Source organism: Impatiens glandulifera, chromosome 1 (genome assembly GCF_907164915.1).
Source record: "Impatiens glandulifera chromosome 1, dImpGla2.1, whole genome shotgun sequence".
Taxonomy (NCBI): domain Eukaryota; kingdom Viridiplantae; phylum Streptophyta; class Magnoliopsida; order Ericales; family Balsaminaceae; genus Impatiens; species Impatiens glandulifera.
In genome coordinates this window covers 63863917-63882904 of record NC_061862.1, presented here as the reverse complement: position 1 = coordinate 63882904, position 18988 = coordinate 63863917, and the positions used below count along the sequence as shown (strand labels likewise).

The window sequence follows — 18988 nt, the reverse complement described above, 5'->3', positions numbered from 1 at the left end:
AATTCATCACATATTTTAATTAACCATGAATATATATAATTTCATATTCAATCATCTTCTCATTTCAATAAATGAACATAACAATTCAATCACTAGAACAATTAAGATTGTTGATTTATATTTATAATTTTGTGTATACATATATAATTTATATGACTAATGAGAGAATTTAGAAAGAAATAACTTGTCACCACATCATTTTATTAAAAAATAAAAATAAAAGGTAAGAAGAGAGAAGAGAAAAAAAAATTTAAATTTGTTAATTTTTCAAAATTCTCTCAAATTTTCCTTCCAATCATTTCTTTATATAATATTTGTAATTTTAAAATATTTAATAAATATTTATTATTTTAATATATTTAAATTTAATTTCTATTTTTATAATTTATTAATTTTTTCACTTAGATTTATTATATATATATATATATGAATTATTATTATACTATTAATATAATATTGATTTTTTAATATTGTTTTAAATAAATTTTAAATTATAAATTTTATTTATTATTTATATTATAAATAAAAAGATGAGAATTAATAATTTTTATTATTTAAATAGGTTGTTGTATATATAAAATAATTATATATATTATAAAATAATTAATACAAATAAAATCATAAATATATATATATATATATATATATATATATATATATATATATATATATATATATATATATATATATATATATATATATATATATATATATATAAAAGTGATAAATAATAAATTTTATTTATTTAAATAGGTACTATATAAAAATGGTAAAAAAAATCTTCAAGTCAAGATCTCAATCACATGTGTCAAGTAGGGATGGCAATGGGGCGGTTCGGGGCGGGGAATGTAATTACCATTCCCGCACCGTTTCAATTTCGGGGATTTTTTTAATACCATCCCCGTCCCGTTCGATTTTTTTCGGTTTCGGGGAATCCCGCGGGGCACTGTTAATAATTTTTTATTTAAAAAATTAAATAAATATTATACAATAAAATTATATAAACCAATTTTTTAATATAATATATATTGTAATATATTAAAATTTTATATTATTATAAAAAAATAATTTTAATACTCTTATAAAATAGAGTAAATAAGTAAATATATTGGTGATTTAATATATTTAATTATGTTTATAGTATTCGGGGCTGAATCGGGATGAAAACGGGGTGAAATCGGGGCGGGGCGGGGCGGGGGACACAAATACCATCCCCGCCCCATCCTCGTTCGGTTTCGGGGAAAAACCATCCCAAACGGGGCAATTTCAAATTGTCATCCTTAGTGTCAAGGCCCGATATCCCTGCATAGAACTCAAAGTTCTCATTATAAAACATTTGACCCGACATTATTCTTGCAAAGTAGCATATAAATTGATATATAAAATAGTAAAATATTATAAAAATATATATATTATTATTATTTATGATGAATATGTATCATCCTCAACGAGAGATCATTAGACCATATTTAAATTCACATCCTATAAGTAACCATAACCATAATAAATAAGCTAAATTCCATTAAATGATACTTTCTATAACACTCATATGTCTACTTCATCCTTAAGAAACAAGTCATCAACCACATGTTTACAGGTGTAGTAGCATCCTCATCTCCTATTCAACCAATACTCATCTCAATAACTGAAAAAGAAAGGAAAAAAAAATCCGAAATCTATCGAGCACATTCCAACTGCAATGTTACATCCTTCAACCCGGCCTGACCTAATACATCCAAAACTTCCGCCTTTACATCAGCCTTGTCCACATCCCCGTTAACAGACAGTTGAAGGGTGGTAACAATGTCTGTATTAGTAAAACTCCATACATGAAGCTTTTTAACGCTGCATATACCGCCTTTTATCTTCATAACCTCATTTACAGCATCTTCCAAATCCTGCTCTTGTCCTCTAGGCACTCTTTGAAGCAGAATTTCAGCTGAGTTTCTTAATAGTGGAATCACAGAAGATATAATCAGCACCGATATGAAAATTGAACAGGCAGGGTCTGCCACCATCCATCCTTTGTACTTTATCAAGAGTGTCGAGATTACCACGCCCACACTTCCCATTGTATCTGCTAAAACGTGCAAGAATATACCTTCCATGTTGTGGTCAATGTGCTTATGCTCGTTCTTCCTCCTTTTCGGTTTTTTTTCTTCAACCACTTTATGTTTTCCACAATCATGATGATGGTCATGATCATGATGATGGTCGTGATCATGCTTGTGATCATGCTTGTGATCGTCATGATGGTGATGGTGATCATGTTGATGATTGTTATCGTCATGATGATGGTCGTGATCTTGCGGATGATGATGGTGATCGTCATGATGATGGTCGTGATCATGTGGCTGATGCTGGTGATTGTCTTTTTCATTGTGATTGTGATGATTGGAATCGAGGTGTGTTTGTTCAGAATGAGAATGGGAGCAGGAACCGACGCCACCATGGGCATGATGATGTTCTTCGTGAAAGAAGATCAAACCAATAATATTAACAAGAAGGCCACCAATAGAAACGGTCAACAAACTATTAGTCGAGATTTCTTGAGGGTCAAGAATCCTCTCAATTGATTCCAACACAATGAGAGCTCCAACAAGTACTAAGAAAACAGCATTCGTATAACCAGACAAAACCTCGAATCTGCCACGACCGAAGTTGAACTGACTGTTGGCTGGCAATCGGGAGATATAAGAAGCATACAAACCGATCGCGAGAGCTAAACAATCAAAAAGCATATGACAAGCATCTGTTATCAAACCTAGGCTATTGCTCATGAATCCAGCTACAAATTCTACAACCATGTATGCTGTATTGATGAGTAGGAAAAGAGCAATCTTTCGCGATTTTCTCTCGCTCAATATGTGACGGATTGGTTTCATAATGGAAGAGTGAAATGATTCAGTGTTCTCGAAACCCAATTCAACACGATAAACAGAATCTAGTTGACGAACTGCGTTCCAGAGGAGGAACCCGGAGATTAATAATCCAAAAAGTGAGAGTTCAGGGAAGTAGAAGAGCTCAAGTAGAAGAGTGCATAGAAAAGTAATTAGAAACTCTCTATGGAAGAAACCCTTTGAAGATGTCAACTTCTCTTCATTGCAACTCTCACTCAATAACACACCAAAAATTACAGTATTAGCTAAAGGCCAACCGAGGTTTCTAATGGAAATACTCTCTCCATCTGCTTCAAATACAAACATACTTATAACAGCAGGAATGAAAAGCAAAACTGTAGTCAGACATAGAGTGATTAGCCGAACCCGTTTCATTCCCAATTCCCTAGTCCAATTAATTGAAATACTTTCATAGCAGCCTAAGAATCCAGATAGGAATGGGAGTAGCATTGCCCAAAATCTCAAACAGTTGTTATTGGGAATCAGCGAGAATCCAATCTTGTTGATATTGACATACGAAAATGGGAAGCATTCGATTCGATCCCAACTAATTGAAAGCATAGATAACCCAATAAAGAGAGCGAAAAACCCACCAACCTTTAACGATCTAATTTGATCTCGGCTCTGTTTCCTGCTCTGGGCCATGAAGCGAGCGGCAGCATTTCCAGATAACTCCGCGAGAATCATGGCGGCCGTGCCGCAATACCTAAGAGCTTGGAATCTGAGGAGAAAAACGATAGCGAGCAGGATGGATTTGGAAATGAGAAGTTTCCATTGAGATTGATTGATTGAAGATTGTTTTTGTAAGAAATGATGATCCTTGGAAGATGATGATGGGATGAAAAAAGAGAAGATTAGAGTTAAGAGGAAAGATAGGAGAGAAACAAGGAAGGAGAAAGGGAAGATTGAGAAAGAAGAAGGAGAAGATTGGAGGAAAGGAAGGAGAGAATAGAGGGAACGGAGGGAGAATAGGAGGAGGAAAAGGAAAGAGAAGGATGTTGTTCTTCTTGTCGATGATGATCTATTGACGGAGGAAAAGGAAAGAGAAGAGAGACGATGTTTTGAAGGAGTTGGGGTTGGAGTTGATGCAGGGTAAGAGAATTGGGGATATGATCTTGCAGTTGATGGAGTCGTCGTCACGGCGGCGGTAGAGGCGGCGCGTGGAGGAACTGAGATACGATTGGGGCGGTGATTGTGGTGGTGGTGATGGTGGTGATCGGCCATGGATGACTTGAATCACGACCTTGAAGGATTTGGAAGAGAGAGAAGAACTGAACTGGACTGACTCGATTCGAATTTACTAGTGAAGTTAAAATATATTAAACCGGTAAACCCTTCTCCGGTTCAGGATTGGAAGACCCGTCGACTTGACTCTTTGTGCCCTTCTAATACGTTTAGATTAAGGGAAACAATATCAAATGTGCCCTCCCAACTTGTAGTGTAGGATAAATTATTGCTTCAACTTTATCAATATTGGGTCGGTTCACCGGGCCGGATGTTTGTACGGCCCAAATAGGCCCAATCGAGAGATTCGAGACACATATAGAACCGTTGAACAAGAGAAACGGTAAAATTTTGGATTGTTTGATGTTGGGTTATATTTGAAATTTTGTTGGATTTTTTTGAAAGATTATTTGATTAGTTTATTATTATATTTAAAATTATATAAATGAATTAAAAATATTATTAATTTAGTTAATTAAAATGTTTAAGTTATTTTTTTTTTAAAATAAAATATTTTTATCCATTATGTTAAATTTAAAATATAGAGTTTTATTAGTATATTTGATTATAATATTACAAGTTTGAAAATTATGTATTAAAATTTTAATTTAATTTTTTTAATTTAACTATTTTAAATTTATGGACGGATTAATCACTGTCCACTCAAATATCTATTACTCTCATATATATATATATATAAATTAAAATTGTTAAAATTATATTTTAATAATCCAAAACAAAATCAAATATCTTTTCGGTCTCTCGTTTAAGTCATTAACCAAAATATTAAAATACCTTATATTTTAAATTATTATTTTTATTTTATTTATATAAATTAATATTTTTTTAAAAATTTACCAAAAACAATTACCATCTCCTCAAAATTATTAATTATCATTATTTTTTCTCTTTTTTTAAATTATTTAAAAAAATCAATCCACAAACTCTTAGATTACATGTTCAAATTTTTTAATCAATTTATTTTTTTATTTTTTTAATATAAACATTTTAAATTTATAAACGGACTAACCACTCCCCAATCCAAATATTCTTTAATCTAATATCCCTGTCAAAAGTAAAATTAATTATATTCTTAGTAAAAAAAATTATACCCAAAACCGAATATCCTATTGAATTAACCTACCATTTTCTTTTTCAAAATTAAGTACATAGAGAGAGTGCCGCGACAATAGTCGAAATCCTATCTTGTGTTGTCCTGATCCCTTGTTCTTCTTCAAAGAGAGATAAAGAAACAAAGCTTTATGGAAACCAAAGGATTGGTGAATTGTTTTCTTCTTTCTTTATTCTTATCTTTCTCGTTTTCCTTTGATCGTGGTGTTCAAGGCCGATTACTCTCTATCTACAAACCCCAACCTACCGATTCTGTTCATTTTGCCCGCTGGCTTGTCTCTCAGAGCTCCTGGGGCGTCCTCAAGTACTCTCTTCTTTCTCAATTCCATTTGTATTATGTTTCCGATTTAGATTCAAAGCTAATTGGATGATTTCACAAAGGAAAAACTTCATATCAATCCTTTGTTATAGAACTATTGTTATGTTGATTCTCTTATTCTTTCTGTTTCAGTACAATTTCTAGTGATTTGGGTGGATCACCTTTTGGGTATGTTTAGTCAATTACTTTTGATCAAGATGTTGGTGGCTGGCTGGCTTTGTTTTGACTGTTTTATTTTATTGAAAATTCATCAAATAGGAATGTGGTTTCATTCAGTGATGGATTACCTAACAAAGGACATGGGATTCCATATTTTTACTTGACAACACTTGACCCAACTGCTAGTAATGCTTTGAAAGATGACCGTGCTTCATTTACAATCAGTGAGTTCCCAATTGGAACTTGTGGAACTGCAGATCCTGAGAACCCCACTTGTGCTAAAATTACTCTTACAGGAAAGGTGTGTTATATAGTATTGAATTTGGATTGTTTGGAGTAATGAATGAAATAGTATTATTGAACGAATCTGGATTATATATTAGCCATCCTTACTTAGTCTCACCTACATTTCTTCTACAAATCATTAATGAATGAGATAATCCCTTGTCTGTTGCAAATGAACTTTATTGCAAGTTTTTGTCACATAAAGGGTAATTTTATGATTTGAAGGAGAAAATCCCAAATAATCAAACATCAAACAAGGGCTGGTGAATCATTCTTGATGTTGTTGTATGTATTCATCTATGGTATTTCAGTTGAAGGTGGTTGATGGGAATAATGATGAAGCAGAATTTGCTAAAACCGCATTGTTTACAAAACATCAAGAGATGAAGGGTAAAAACAATTGTCATATGAGATTAGTTGAAGATTTTCGTTATCTTTTTCATCTTAAATTGACCCATTCATGTTGTTGTTGTTGTTGGTGTTGGTGTTTTGGCAGATTGGCCCAAGGGTCATAATTTTCAGATCTTCAAACTAGAAATTGAAGATATATTCATGATTAATTGGTATGGTGGCCCTAAACCTGTTACTGTGGACCAATACCTACATGCTAAAGAGTGAGTGTTATTTGTTTCCTAATAATTCATAAAGTTTTTTTTATAGTTTTAATGTTTAATCCTCATGAATCTGCATATGCAGGAATAACAGTCTATACGATGCCTAATCCATTCATATGTTGGACTTGAAGTGATCCAAAGGTGTGATGTATCATGTCTCTTTGTAAATATTGATGAACATTGTTAATCATACATGTAATCTTTGAACCCTGTTTGAACAGGAGGAATAAACTCAAAACATTATCTCTGCACATGTCCAAAGTTCTTTTGATATTAATGGAATATTGAATTGGAGGTTATGAATTATTACTATGGTTGGTGGTGCTAATAAACTTTGGTTTAAAAAAAATATATTTGTAAAAAATAATTTGTTAATCTAATGTTAATTAATCTTCTATATATTTATTAGTACATTGCTTTAAGATTCAGAGAGTTTGAAACCTTCGAACTTGGGAGGCTATAATGCTAAGAGTTTGAAGACCGAAAAGGAGTTTTTTTTTATTGAAAATTTATTAAATATATATGTTATTTTATTAGTTTATAAAATCATAATAATACTTTTTACAAAAATAATAAAATTTTAATCTCATTAATTTATTTTTAAATTAATAATATAAATTAATTTATACGTTTTCTAATTTTAGCATATTAATATTATTTTAAATAAGTATGAAATATATTTTTTTTAATTAAATATAATTTTAATATTTTGTTTTTCAATATTTTAATATTTTTAATATAATTTTGTTGAATTCTTTTTAATTTAGATATTTTAATTAATATTTTATTCAATATTATATATTTTAAAATAATATAAATACTTTTTCTTATATAATAATATTATAAACTAAAATAATAAATATTTATAAATTATTTAAACCATATAATAATATATTTTTAAAATAATAATTTAATTATTTCTTTAATATTATAAAATATTTTATAATAAAAATTAACATATACAAACAACGGCATTTTAAATTATTTATTTAATAAATATTAAAATAAAAGAATAAGTATATTTATTTAACACGATATTTTAAAAGTGTTAACTATTTTTATAAATATATATAAAAAAACAAAATAATTTAATATTGAATTATTTTTCTAAGTTACGATACATAAAGAGCCAAGACCTATTCATAATTCAATAGTGAGATTTAGAACTCAGAAGCGGAATCTCCATGACAACTCTTCAAGCATCGACTTCCTACAGAGATGGCGTTCTTCATTTCCCGTCGTCGCCTATCAGAGGCGCTTCCTTTCCAAGATTCAGCCGTTGTGTCATCTTCGCTAAAGGTACATTGATTAATATCATTTCAATTTCCAATGCGTCGTCCATGTCTTTCCTGTGGATTTGTTTCTTCTTTTCTCTATTGGCAGTCATCATATTACTTCAATTCTTAAGAATAGAAAGAGGAATTATTGATCTAGCTTTCTTTTAATGAATATATCCTAAACAAGAATGCTCCAATTTGTCTGGATTTGATTTTAAATGTTCTGCTTCTATTAATGGGAGTTAATACGGGAAGGAGATACGCATCTTGAACTGACTAGATAAACAGAGAAGGTGCAGGATTAATTAAATGCAAATAATGATATCTATCAATGTCAGTTTAAGAACATAAAGATTTCCTTTGGTCAAGGAGGATTTGTGCTGAAGAATTCCATCATTAGTGTGAGAGGTGCAGTTATTCACCTGATTAATCGCTTTTTGCAGTTCTAGGACATTGTAATGCATAACTTGTCTGGCACTGTTTATACTAAGATGCTACATTAGATGTACTAATTGGCTACTATAGTTTGTCTTATGTTACGATGTATCTATTGTTGTTTCAGTAAAACCATCAGAGAAGTCTGTTGAAATAATGAGGAAGTTCTCTGAACAGTATGCACGCAAATCTGATTCATACTTTTGTGTTGACAAAGGTGTTACTTCTGTAGTTATCAAGGTACTGTTTCTCTAATTCTCTTGTGGAATCTTCCATTGTTTGTTTTGTGTGTGCATTTGTTTCATTCCTTTCATGCGGGGAGTTTTAATGTACATATTGTTCAAATATTAGCTAATTACTATAGATCTCTCTATATATACCACGATTTCATGCAAGCCTTCTGTTTTTCCTATCTTGATGAGAACTTGGCATTTTCAAGCAATTCAAAATCCCATACTCCATTAGGTCTTTGTAGTTGAATTAAACAAGCTAGTGCTGCACTTTTGTTTTCTCTTTGGCAATTTCTCACTTTTCTTAGGTCAATATGGGTCATACATTGACTATCTATCAAATGCCAATAATTTTGTGTAAACTGCTGAGTTATTTCTGATTCATGGTTGAATTCATATATTGGAAGACAGACAATATAAGTTGCCTTGATTGTTTTTCATCAATGACCCATATTGGGTAATGGAGAAAGAACTTCATTTGATAGGTGAACAGTGAACTACAGTTGTTGCTCCACTGATTTTTTATTCTTGGCAATAAGGAAAAACCTTTTGGAAGTCAAACACAATAATGTTTAGACCAATTTGAATGTTTTCTTGTACACTTGTCTTGTATTCATGGTTTAGCCATATTTGTTTTGGATCTGAGTTTTTTCTAGGCTAACACAGTTTCCACAGTTACTAAAATCTTAATTCCATGCTAACAGGGATTAGCTGAACACAAGGATACATTAGGTGCTCCACTTTGTCCTTGTAGGTAAGCATTTCTTGTGTCACTGCTTGTGTAAAAAATATCTATAATGCTACACCTCACTTTGTTTTGAGTCTTGATAGTATTTGATAGTTGTTCTAAAGAGGGGCTATTCCTACCTTAGGCATTATGATGATAAAAATGCTGAGGTAGCCCAAGGCTTCTGGAACTGTCCATGTGTTCCTATGAGAGAAAGGTAACATTTGTTTTTCCTTCACCAAAACCAACATTACATTTTTTAGTCACCTAAGATACTTCTGTCCATATAAATGTGGCTATGGAAACATACTACAAAATTTGAACTAGTTAATTAAGACTAGATTTCCAAATGGAAAGATAAAGGGTTGGCTCTTAGGCCCCATTTGGAAGCACTTTTAATTTATTTCTGTATCAGCATCCAGATGGGAAACAACCAATACAATTTTTTAATGTATCTCTACTGTATCTGGATTTAGATACATAATATTCTGGACGATAATTATTTATTGGTCTTTCATCTCATTCAATCTAGAATCAGAGCAGGAGATTTCTACTACCATATTGTAGTAATCATATACAGTTGTTACATTCGAACCTCTAGCCTTTTGTTCAAGTCCTGGAAATGTGGATCAGTTATTTGAAACAATCCTGAATTCGGTTTTTCCTGTATGGCGTAAAAGTAATATGGCGGAATGATTATTATTCCATTTGCAGGAAGGAGTGTCATTGCATGCTTTTCCTCACACCTGAAAATGATTTTTCTGGCAATGAACAGGTAAATGTTTTCTTATCCGATTCACTATCTCAATTGCTTTTGTAATAGATCACGGGTGTAGTTTCTCTTAAGATCCCACACTTAATTTTTTTGGGTATCTTTGCTCTAATATCCCGAAATATAATTGGCCCCATTTGACAACATTTTTTATTTTTTCACAGATCCTGATAAAGAAACACAATTAAATTTCTTAATTTGTATATAAATAAGTTTAGTTTCTAAACGTTTATATGATAGATATATGAAAACAGAAATAGTAAGTGTTGCCAAATGGGACCAATTTATCATATTTTAATGTTTAATATCCTCCAATTAATGAAAGAAAACATATATATATATATATCCTTCATTTAGTGGGAAAGCAATATTCGATGCTTAGGGGGTTAGTGTAACACCCAAGGGTTTATCCAAGAATATTTGAGAGATGAGAAGATAGAAATCTAGAAGAGAATCATGAGTGAATGGTTTGAGAATTGAGAGGCCAATAGAATCCGTATTTCCATTCAATTCATTTGATAGATTGCATTAGCTGAGTTATAGTTATAGAGGTCACATATACTCACAAACTAACATATTTCCTATCACCTTGGATAATAATTACTATTATAATATACTTTAGGGGCTTTGTCATTATATTACAAGAATTTTGAAGAGGGCTTATGTTTCATTTAGGGTTAAATATAGGCTTCATTTGGAAATGTTTGTTCTGTTAAATGTCTCATGTAGCCATATGTATCTGAATTCATGATACATGAACATTTGGAATTTGGAAACTGAACTTAGTTTGAGATAGATTCAAAAATTAATTGACAGGTATAAGTTTCTTTTTCCACCAAAATTTTTCCAAATTGTTGTCATCGGTTTTCTAAAATCTTCAATTGTCGGCTGGCTATAATGTCGATTCAGTTGATTTGTCGATATTAATGGTTAAATATTAAATTAAAACTAGTTCAAGGAAAAAGTAACGACAAATAAGAAAATAACTTTATTGGTAATGTTTTACTTTTTCTCATTAAACGAGAATCTCTCACTTTCATTGTAGTTAAAAATCATCACCAAAATCAAATAAATTGAGTAAATAGTTAGAAGTTGGAGTGTAAGAAGTTCGGTTTGATTCGGTTACAAGTTTGATTCGATTTTGTCAATTATTCAAAAAAAAAAAACTAATGTTATATACTTATATATAAAGGAAATGATTTGAAACTAAGGAAGATTAGTCTTGGGGTCTGTCTTCTGTTTGTCTCAGTTTAATTCTTCTTATTCTCTTCTCATCAAATCTCTAATTCTCTACCCTAACATATAGACCTAGTTGAAATGGTGGTTTTTAGATTCACATAGTTTTCTGTTACTCTCTTTTATTATCCATGCTAGGTAGATAATGAAGATCTTATAGCATTACACTAATGTCAACACTGAATGGTGGATACTAACTAATACCATTATATTATTCTCTCTTATTTCATATGAAGACTATTTCCATGGAAGAAATTCAAGATTCTACAGCAAAATTTGAAGCCCGGAACGACTGAAACTGTGGTTTGATACAAATTTAATCCTTGTTTCAAAATCATTGCATTACTTATTTTGTACTAAATAAATTTAGGTTACTACTATATACCATTTATATCGGTCATGCTGAATAATAAATTCTGGTCACAGAAAAAACAAAAAGAAAAACATTTATATATCTGTTTAATTATAATGTGCATTAGCCTATTTAGTTATAGCTATATGTGGCTAATGAAAAAGAAATGGGTATATGTGTAACATATGCTTGATTCATAAAGTATTTGTAATGTGATTGACTCAATATATATAATTTGCATTTGTGATTATTTTGAGTTGTAAAAAAATGCACTTTGTAGTAAATATATAAGGTTTGAGGCATGGTGAAAATTCAAGCTCCAAATTATAATTTGAAATTAATGTTATATGATGAATAATAAATAATACACGCAAATAGGGGTGGGCTCTTTTTAACAAGAATCAATGGGCTTTTATGGGGGTTGTACGAGACGGCCCGGCGGTTAAATCCTTCTCTTTGGCGCAATCTTTGGCATTCCTGGACGCAAAGGCAGAAAAAAATCTTCCATTGTTGAAAACACCACCGACCTTGACCAAGCCGACGGAGGTATTATCATTCCTGATGCAGTTATGATCGGCCGGGAACCGATGATTTAGGCAGACTTTGACGCCGCAATTCTTGCAGACGCTGGAATTGGAGAAGGTAAGAGCCTCCCTACACCGTTTGACAGGACAGGTTGGTTTCTTCTTCTTCTTTGGATCGCAATCGCCGGATCTCTCGTGCTTGTGGAGCTCCGCCTTCTCATATTCGCCGTCGTGACCGGTGGTTTCGATTGATTTGGAACAGATTTGGCAGACGATGACCTTCCGGCTGTTGATTCCAGATTTCTGGCATTCGTGTGCCTTATGAGGTATGTGCTCCAAGCAATAGACCTTCATAATTTTGATGAATTAGTAGAATCGATCTAATTATAATCAAATTGATTTGTTAATTATTGTACCTTTTGACAAGAGTCGCAGTGGAATGGAAGAAAATCGAGTTGCTTGCAAAATTGACAGTGTTTTCCAAGATCTGGAAACGCTTCTGTTCCTCCTCCACCTGCCATGGATTTCTTCTTCAAAAAGGTTAATGATCTCTTTCTTCTTCTTCTTCTTTGAATTGTTTATGAATCTTATTGGAAGGAATAAGATAGTTCATATATATATATATAGGTTTAGAGTTGGCTTGGGGCCTAAGACAAGCCTCCAAGCCCCCTTCTCCTCCGTAAAGGAATTCCGCGTAATTTGAATTTGGAAGGAGAAATAGAAGTTTCTAGGCCCCTCTCCTTCTATCCGATGGCAGTTTTTTTTTAATTAGTCATCTTTTAAATTCATATTAACTATTTTACTTTACTAAATTATTTAGGTTTATAATAATAATATATATACTAAAGAATTGATTTTATTCTCTTAAAAAAAATATTTTTTATTTTTAAGTTTATATAAAATTGATCTGAATTTCTAAAATATCAATATAATTTTACAAAATTTAAATCTTTTCTCATTTTCTTACTCTTCTCACTCATTAATATTATACTATTATTATTAATTTCATTTCAACTAAATGCATGGCACACAGATATTTTTAATCTAAGTTAAGTTCTTTGAAAGAAATATACACTTATGTATATCAAACTTAGGATCATGTATATATAATTTATCTTAAAAACAATAGAAAATTTGTCATAAGTAGGGCTCGGGTTAAGGCAACTCTATCCTATCCATTTGCATAGGTTCATCCATTTGTTCATATAGACCTCAATTTTTTCAATATATAATAGTAATATCAATTATATATTATATTATTAATATTTTTTTTCTCTTTTTATATTAAATATATATCATACAATATATATATAAAAAAATCATCTCTTTTCGTATTATAATATATTAACCACTTATATTTCATTTTATATTATATATAAATATTAATTAATTAATTAATTATATTCACGCTTTTCTATTATAATATTAGTAACATAATATTGTAGTTGTAATTTTTTAACATAAACCCTATTTGCCTCATTTTCTATGCTAATTGTGACTCTGTCTACATCTTTCATATATTTTAACTTTTCTCCTCTATCGATCTTAAAGTTGATGATGGTATTGATGCAATTATTTATTTAATTTTATTTTTATTTTTATGTTTTTTTCTTAATATTTTATCATTTTTTTTATTTTTTAAAGTATTTTTTTATTTTTTTAAAGTCTAAATTTAGTTAAATAATCTTATTAATTAATTTATAAGATTATTTTAGAATTTATAAATTAGTTTAAATATTTTAGGTTTAAATTACAAAGAATAGTATAAATGATAAAAATCGAATAAGATTTCAAAAATATTAGTTGGGTGCTTGTAAAAGAAACATCAAGAAATGACACAGAGACAATGACATAATTAGTTCAATTTCTAAATTGTTCAATACAAAAAAATAAAGTTTTCTACCTTTGAGTCAAAATGGAAATGAAGAAAATGATAGTATAAGAGTATAAGATAAAGTATTAGAACAACCTTATTAGTAATATTGAGGTTGAAATAGATAATGAAAAAAATGATAGGATTAGAAATGAGATATTTAAACAACTCATTACTATGAATGTTAATATTATGTTTTAACGAAGATTTTATATCTAGGTTTGAATTTGAAAAGGACGTTGATTCTAACTATTGTCACGGGCTAAAAGTAGATCCGTGTGGCACTAAGTTAGATCGAAGAGATTCTAACTTAGTAAGCATTTTTGAAACAAGAAAACTCAATGCAAGAATATTTAGAGAGAGAAACAAAGCTTTGAGAATAAGAATTGTATTTAACAACTTTACAAGGTGTGACTACATGTATTTAAAGGAAATTGTGTAAATTACAAGTAAGCATTAAATGCATTAATGATGGATAAGTGGGGGTGGGTAAGGAGAAAGCATTAAATGCATTAATGATGGGTAGGTGGAGTGTGGATAAGAATTTAAGATTGAGTGTGATTTTGGTTAAGTCTTGTTTAGTTGTTCCTCCACTCTTCTCCCTTCTTGGATTTGGGCCATGACTTGGTGGACCTCTACTTCTCTTGATTGGGCCTTCCCACAAATGGGCCGTGACATACTCCCCCACCTAAGTCGTGGCCGTCCTCGGCTCGACCTTGGACCGGTATTCTTTGATCCTCTTCTTGAATTGCCACAAATGGTATTAGCCCGTGACAAGTGCCACACGGATCTACTTTTAGCCCGTGACAATAGTTAGAATCAACTTAGTGCCACACGGATCTACTTTTAGTCCGTGACAATAGTTAGAATCAACTTAGTGCCACACGGATCTACTTTTAGCCCGTGACAAGTGGTATTAGAGCCAGGTTGTACTTCCGCACTCAAGTTGCAAGAGATAGATTCGAGTGCCAATGCCACGAAGGTTCCGATCGTCGAACTAACGGACAAAGTGCCTAGGAGGGCAAGTCCGTCGAGAGAAGTGCTGCCATGGAAGCTCGGGTGACCCGGCTTGAGGAAGGCATGAGCGAGCACCAAGAAGCTCTCGAAGTTTTTAGCACAGTGGCTGATAGAGTGAAGGTACTCGATGAGGAAGGTGAAAAGCTAGAGAACGAAATCATGGGAATCATCAACAACTCGAAGCATTTCAACAACTCGAAATCATGGGAATCATGGTTCGAGTGAATGTTGATGATATCCGAAATGAGGTATTCGAAGCAATTCGTGGAGAAGTCCAAGGCATGATCGACGCCTTCCAAAAGGAAATAAGGGGAAGGATCGAAGGCTTGGAGGGGCGGATTGGGTGGAATGGAGGAGGGGAACTTCGAGGTGCGGCACCTCATCAAATTGATGTTCCCAAACCAACTTCATTCAAAGGCTCAAGGAGCGCAAGAGAAGTGGACGACTTCCTATGGAATATGGAGAGGTATTTTAAGGCATCCAACATACTTGACGATCGCATCAAGTTGCAAACGGCGCCATTTTTCTTGATAGATATGGTATTGTTGTGGTGGAGGAGACGTGAAGCTGACATTGAACGAGGCACGTTACGAATAGAAACATGGGTGGATTTCAAGACCGAGTTCAAACGTCAATTCTTCCTCGAGAACGCAGATTTCGAAGCTCGAAAGCGTTTAAGCCAACTTACACACTCCCAATCCATAAAGGAGTATGTGAGTGAGTTCCAAGAGTTGATGCTAGAGTTACCCAGTCTCACCGAATAAGAGACACTATTCACCTTTGTCAATGGCCTAAAGATGTGGGCGCAGTTAGAACTACAAAAGGCGAAAGTGCAGAACGTCTCGGAGGCAATTGGGATTGCAGAAAGGCTGATTGAGCTTAAAACGTCTGTGGATAGACCAAAGTTCAATAAGGACAACAAGGAGAAAGGCGGGGGAGACCGCCAACCCAAGAAGTGGCAACCAAACAACAATCCTGGAAGACAAGCCGACGAAACGGGTAAGCCTAGAACTTGTCATATTTGTGGTGCCACCAATCACCTCAAGTTCATGTGTCCTTTCAAAGGGAAGAAAGTTGCGGCAGTTCAATGAGCCGACTCTTTTGATGATGAAGAAGGGGCTCAACTGGGATCTTTAAGGTTTCTCAATGTTGTTAAGGCTAGCGTTGTCGAGCCAATTAAAGGAACGAAGAGGGGTTCAATGTTTGTTGAAGCGGTGATCGAAGGAAAGCGTGTGAAAGCCCTTGTCGACACTGGGGCAACCCACAACTTCATGCGTGAAGGAGTGGCTAAGGCGCTTGGCCTCCACATCAACCAATCAAGGGGGACCATCAAGTCCGTGAACACGAAAGCCAAGCCGGTGATCAGTTAAGCTAAGGAAGTGAAAATTTAAATCGGAGACTGGAGCAGAAAGGTTTCCTTTTCAGTAATCCCCCTTGACGATTATGACGTAGTACTAGGACTACGATGGTTCGATCAGGTACGTGCGTGCATAATTCCCTATTCTGATTCGTTGGCCATCTTGGATCACGAGAGAACTAGTGTCATACCGGTTAGAAGGGAACTAGACGGAATGTGAATGTTATCGACTATACAATTTAACCGAGGTCTCCAGCGAGGTGAAGAGACTTTTGCCGCTTTCGCTGTGATGGAAGATGAGGACGATTCTAAGGTGGGAGTAGAAGTGCCCAAAGAAGTCCAAGAAGTGTTGGAGGAGTTCAAAGACACGATGCCTAACGAACTCCCAAGGAAATTACCGCCAAAAAGGGATGTGGACCATAAAATCGAGTTAGTGACAGACGCATTGCCACCATCTCGAACGCCTTATAGAATGACACCTCCCGAGCTAAAGGAGTTGCAGAAACAATTGAAAGAGTTTCTTGATGCGGGAATGATCCAACCATCCAAATCGCCCTACGGTGCTCCAGTGTTATTCCAAAAGAAACACGATGGGTCATTGAGGATGTGTGTAGATTACCGGGCGTTGAACAAGTTGACCGTTCGAAACAAGTATTCGATCCCGATTGTTGGTGAGCATAGTTGTCAATAGCGCCCGTAGCGCTAGCTATAGCGAATAGCGTAGCGTAGCGCCCCCTTGTAGCTATAAGGCGCTATAGGCTACACACTTTCAAATAGCGCCGCCTTTCTAGCTATAGCGCCAATAGCTATAGCCCCTTATAGCGCGCTTTTTTAAAAAGAAATATATATATATTATTTATTTGACTTTTTCAAATTTCCCAAATTATGTTATTTTATTTCCTTATTTTATTAATTTTTTCCTTATTTTTTTTTTTATAACTCTTTGTCTTCTCACGGTTATTTTATTTTATTTTATTCTCTTATTTTTTCTTAAGACTTTTCAAATTCATCTCTTTCTTTTCTTTTCTTTCCCAATTCTTCTCTTTCTATTCTCTTCTTTCCTATTCTCTAGCCGTTTTATCTTCTACAGCCAAATCTTTCTTATGCAATTTCAAATGAAAAAGATGATCTTGATGAAGAAAAAATGATGACAATGAATTTTAGATTATGTTTTGAACTTTTTGTAGTTTAAGAATTAATGGTTTTTATGTTTTAAACTTTTAATTTTGTGATGTTTTTTATTTTTGATATTTACATGTTTTAGCGCTTTATTTTCAAATAGCCCTCGCTACGCTATTCGCTTTACGCTATAGCCATGAGAAGCTTTGGCGCTATTTAGCGCTATACGCTATTGACAACTATGTTGGTGAGTTGTTCGATCAACTTGGAGGAGCCAAGTGGTTCTCAAAGATCGATTTACGGTCCGGATATTGGCAAGTGAGGATTGCAAAAGAGGATGAGACGAAGACCACCATGGTTACGAGGTATGGATCTTATGAATTCCTTGTCATGCCTTTTGGTCTTACGAATGCACCAGCCACATTCTGCACCCTTATGAACAAGGTCTTCCACCCTTACTTAGATAAGTTTGTGGTAGTTTACCTTGACGATATTGTCGTATACTCGTCCACCTTGCATGAACATGTGGAGCATTTGAGATTGGTTCTCCAAGCCTTGCGAGAGAATGAGTTATACGCCAAATGGGAGAAATGCTCGTTTGCCCAAGATCAAGTGATGTTTCTTGGCCATCGAGTGAAGTTAGAGTGCATTATGATGGATGAGGTCAAGGTCAAAGCCATTCAAGAATGGGAAGCCTAAAACCGTACCTCAACTTCGTTCATTCATTGGTTTAGTGAATTACTACCGCAAGTTCATCACAGGATACTCAAAAATAATTGCTCCCTTGACCGACCTTTTGAAGAAAGACCGATCATGGAGGTGGGATGAAAAGTGTTTGGAAGACTTCGAGAGACTCAAGGCCAAAGTCACCAAACAACCGGTGTTAGCACTACCGGACCATGCCAAAGAGTACGAGGTACAGACCGATGCATCTGACTTTGCCATTGGAGGTGTGTTGATGCAAGAGGGGCATCCTATTGCATATGAAAGCCGAAAGTTAAACGATACGGAGCGGCGATACACGGTCCATGAGAAAGAGATGACGGCAGTTGTACATTGCTTACGTACATGGAGACACTATTTGCTTGGAAGCAGATTCATGGTACGAACCGACAACGTATCCACTAGTTACTTCCAAACGCAAAAGAAACTAACTCCCAAGCAAGCTAGGTGGCAAGAATTCCTAGCCGAGTTCGATTACACATTGGAGTACAAGCCGGGAGTTACCAATCGTGTAGCTGACGCTTTAAGCCGCAAGGCGGAGTTGGCCGCCATTAGTCAACCGGAGACCAACCTAAGGGAACGCATACGGGAGGACCTAGAGAAAGACCCCAATGCATTGAAACTCATGGAATTTGCTCAAAACGGTAAGACTCGAAGATTTTAGGTCGACGACGGATTACTCCTAACTAAAGGAAACCGTGTGTTCGTACCCAA

General features: G+C 33.8%; 4 protein-coding genes across 4 annotated transcripts; 2 read left to right on the top strand and 2 right to left on the bottom strand.

Moving 5' to 3' along the window:
• Nucleotides 1-1489: 1489 nt before the first annotated feature.
• Nucleotides 1490-4210, bottom strand: LOC124918703 (zinc transporter 5). Its single transcript, XM_047458742.1, has one exon. It carries the CDS (start codon nucleotides 4122-4124, stop codon nucleotides 1677-1679), a length of 2448 nt encoding a protein of 815 aa, XP_047314698.1. The 5' UTR covers nucleotides 4125-4210; the 3' UTR covers nucleotides 1490-1676.
• A 1128-nt stretch (nucleotides 4211-5338) lies between these two features.
• On the top strand, nucleotides 5339-6938 carry LOC124918704 (protein CREG1). The gene is made up of 6 exons (XM_047458743.1): nucleotides 5339-5559; nucleotides 5707-5742; nucleotides 5833-6034; nucleotides 6330-6408; nucleotides 6515-6632; nucleotides 6715-6938. Exons 1-6 carry the CDS (start codon nucleotides 5387-5389, stop codon nucleotides 6737-6739), a joined length of 633 nt encoding a protein of 210 aa, XP_047314699.1. The 5' UTR covers nucleotides 5339-5386; the 3' UTR covers nucleotides 6740-6938.
• Nucleotides 6939-7771: 833 nt separating this feature from the next.
• LOC124921452 (ferredoxin-thioredoxin reductase catalytic chain, chloroplastic-like) lies at nucleotides 7772-11620 on the top strand. Its single transcript, XM_047462116.1, has 6 exons — nucleotides 7772-7931; nucleotides 8472-8584; nucleotides 9279-9328; nucleotides 9447-9518; nucleotides 10016-10076; nucleotides 11546-11620. The coding sequence occupies exons 1-6, from the start codon at nucleotides 7817-7819 to the stop codon at nucleotides 11603-11605; spliced, it is 471 nt and encodes a 156-aa protein (XP_047318072.1). The 5' UTR covers nucleotides 7772-7816; the 3' UTR covers nucleotides 11606-11620.
• Nucleotides 11621-11966: 346 nt separating this feature from the next.
• On the bottom strand, nucleotides 11967-12838 carry LOC124921183 (zinc finger AN1 domain-containing stress-associated protein 12). Its single transcript, XM_047461809.1, has 2 exons — nucleotides 12602-12838; nucleotides 11967-12533 (listed from the first exon to the last, which is right to left on the bottom strand). Exons 1-2 carry the CDS (start codon nucleotides 12704-12706, stop codon nucleotides 12063-12065), a joined length of 576 nt encoding a protein of 191 aa, XP_047317765.1. The 5' UTR covers nucleotides 12707-12838; the 3' UTR covers nucleotides 11967-12062.
• Between the last annotated feature and the right edge of the window lie 6150 nt (nucleotides 12839-18988).

Excerpts from the sequence above, each read along its gene's own strand:
- LOC124918704 (XM_047458743.1), top strand. The coding sequence starts at position 5,387 with ATGGAAACCAAAGGATTGGTGAATTGTTTTCTTCTTTCTTTATTCTTA. Across the intron at positions 5,560-5,706 it reads AGCTCCTGGGGCGTCCTCAA|TACAATTTCTAGTGATTTGG; the intron begins GTACTCTCTTCT and ends TTTCTGTTTCAG. Across the intron at positions 5,743-5,832 it reads TTGGGTGGATCACCTTTTGG|GAATGTGGTTTCATTCAGTG; the intron begins GTATGTTTAGTC and ends TTCATCAAATAG.
- LOC124921452 (XM_047462116.1), top strand. The coding sequence starts at position 7,817 with ATGACAACTCTTCAAGCATCGACTTCCTACAGAGATGGCGTTCTTCAT. Across the intron at positions 9,519-10,015 it reads TGTGTTCCTATGAGAGAAAG|GAAGGAGTGTCATTGCATGC; the intron begins GTAACATTTGTT and ends TTCCATTTGCAG. Across the intron at positions 10,077-11,545 it reads ATTTTTCTGGCAATGAACAG|ACTATTTCCATGGAAGAAAT; the intron begins GTAAATGTTTTC and ends TTTCATATGAAG.
- LOC124918703 (XM_047458742.1), bottom strand. The coding sequence starts at position 4,124 with ATGGCCGATCACCACCATCACCACCACCACAATCACCGCCCCAATCGT.
- LOC124921183 (XM_047461809.1), bottom strand. The coding sequence starts at position 12,706 with ATGGCAGGTGGAGGAGGAACAGAAGCGTTTCCAGATCTTGGAAAACAC. Across the intron at positions 12,534-12,601 it reads ACTGCGACTCTTGTCAAAAG|GTCTATTGCTTGGAGCACAT; the intron begins GTACAATAATTA and ends AAAATTATGAAG.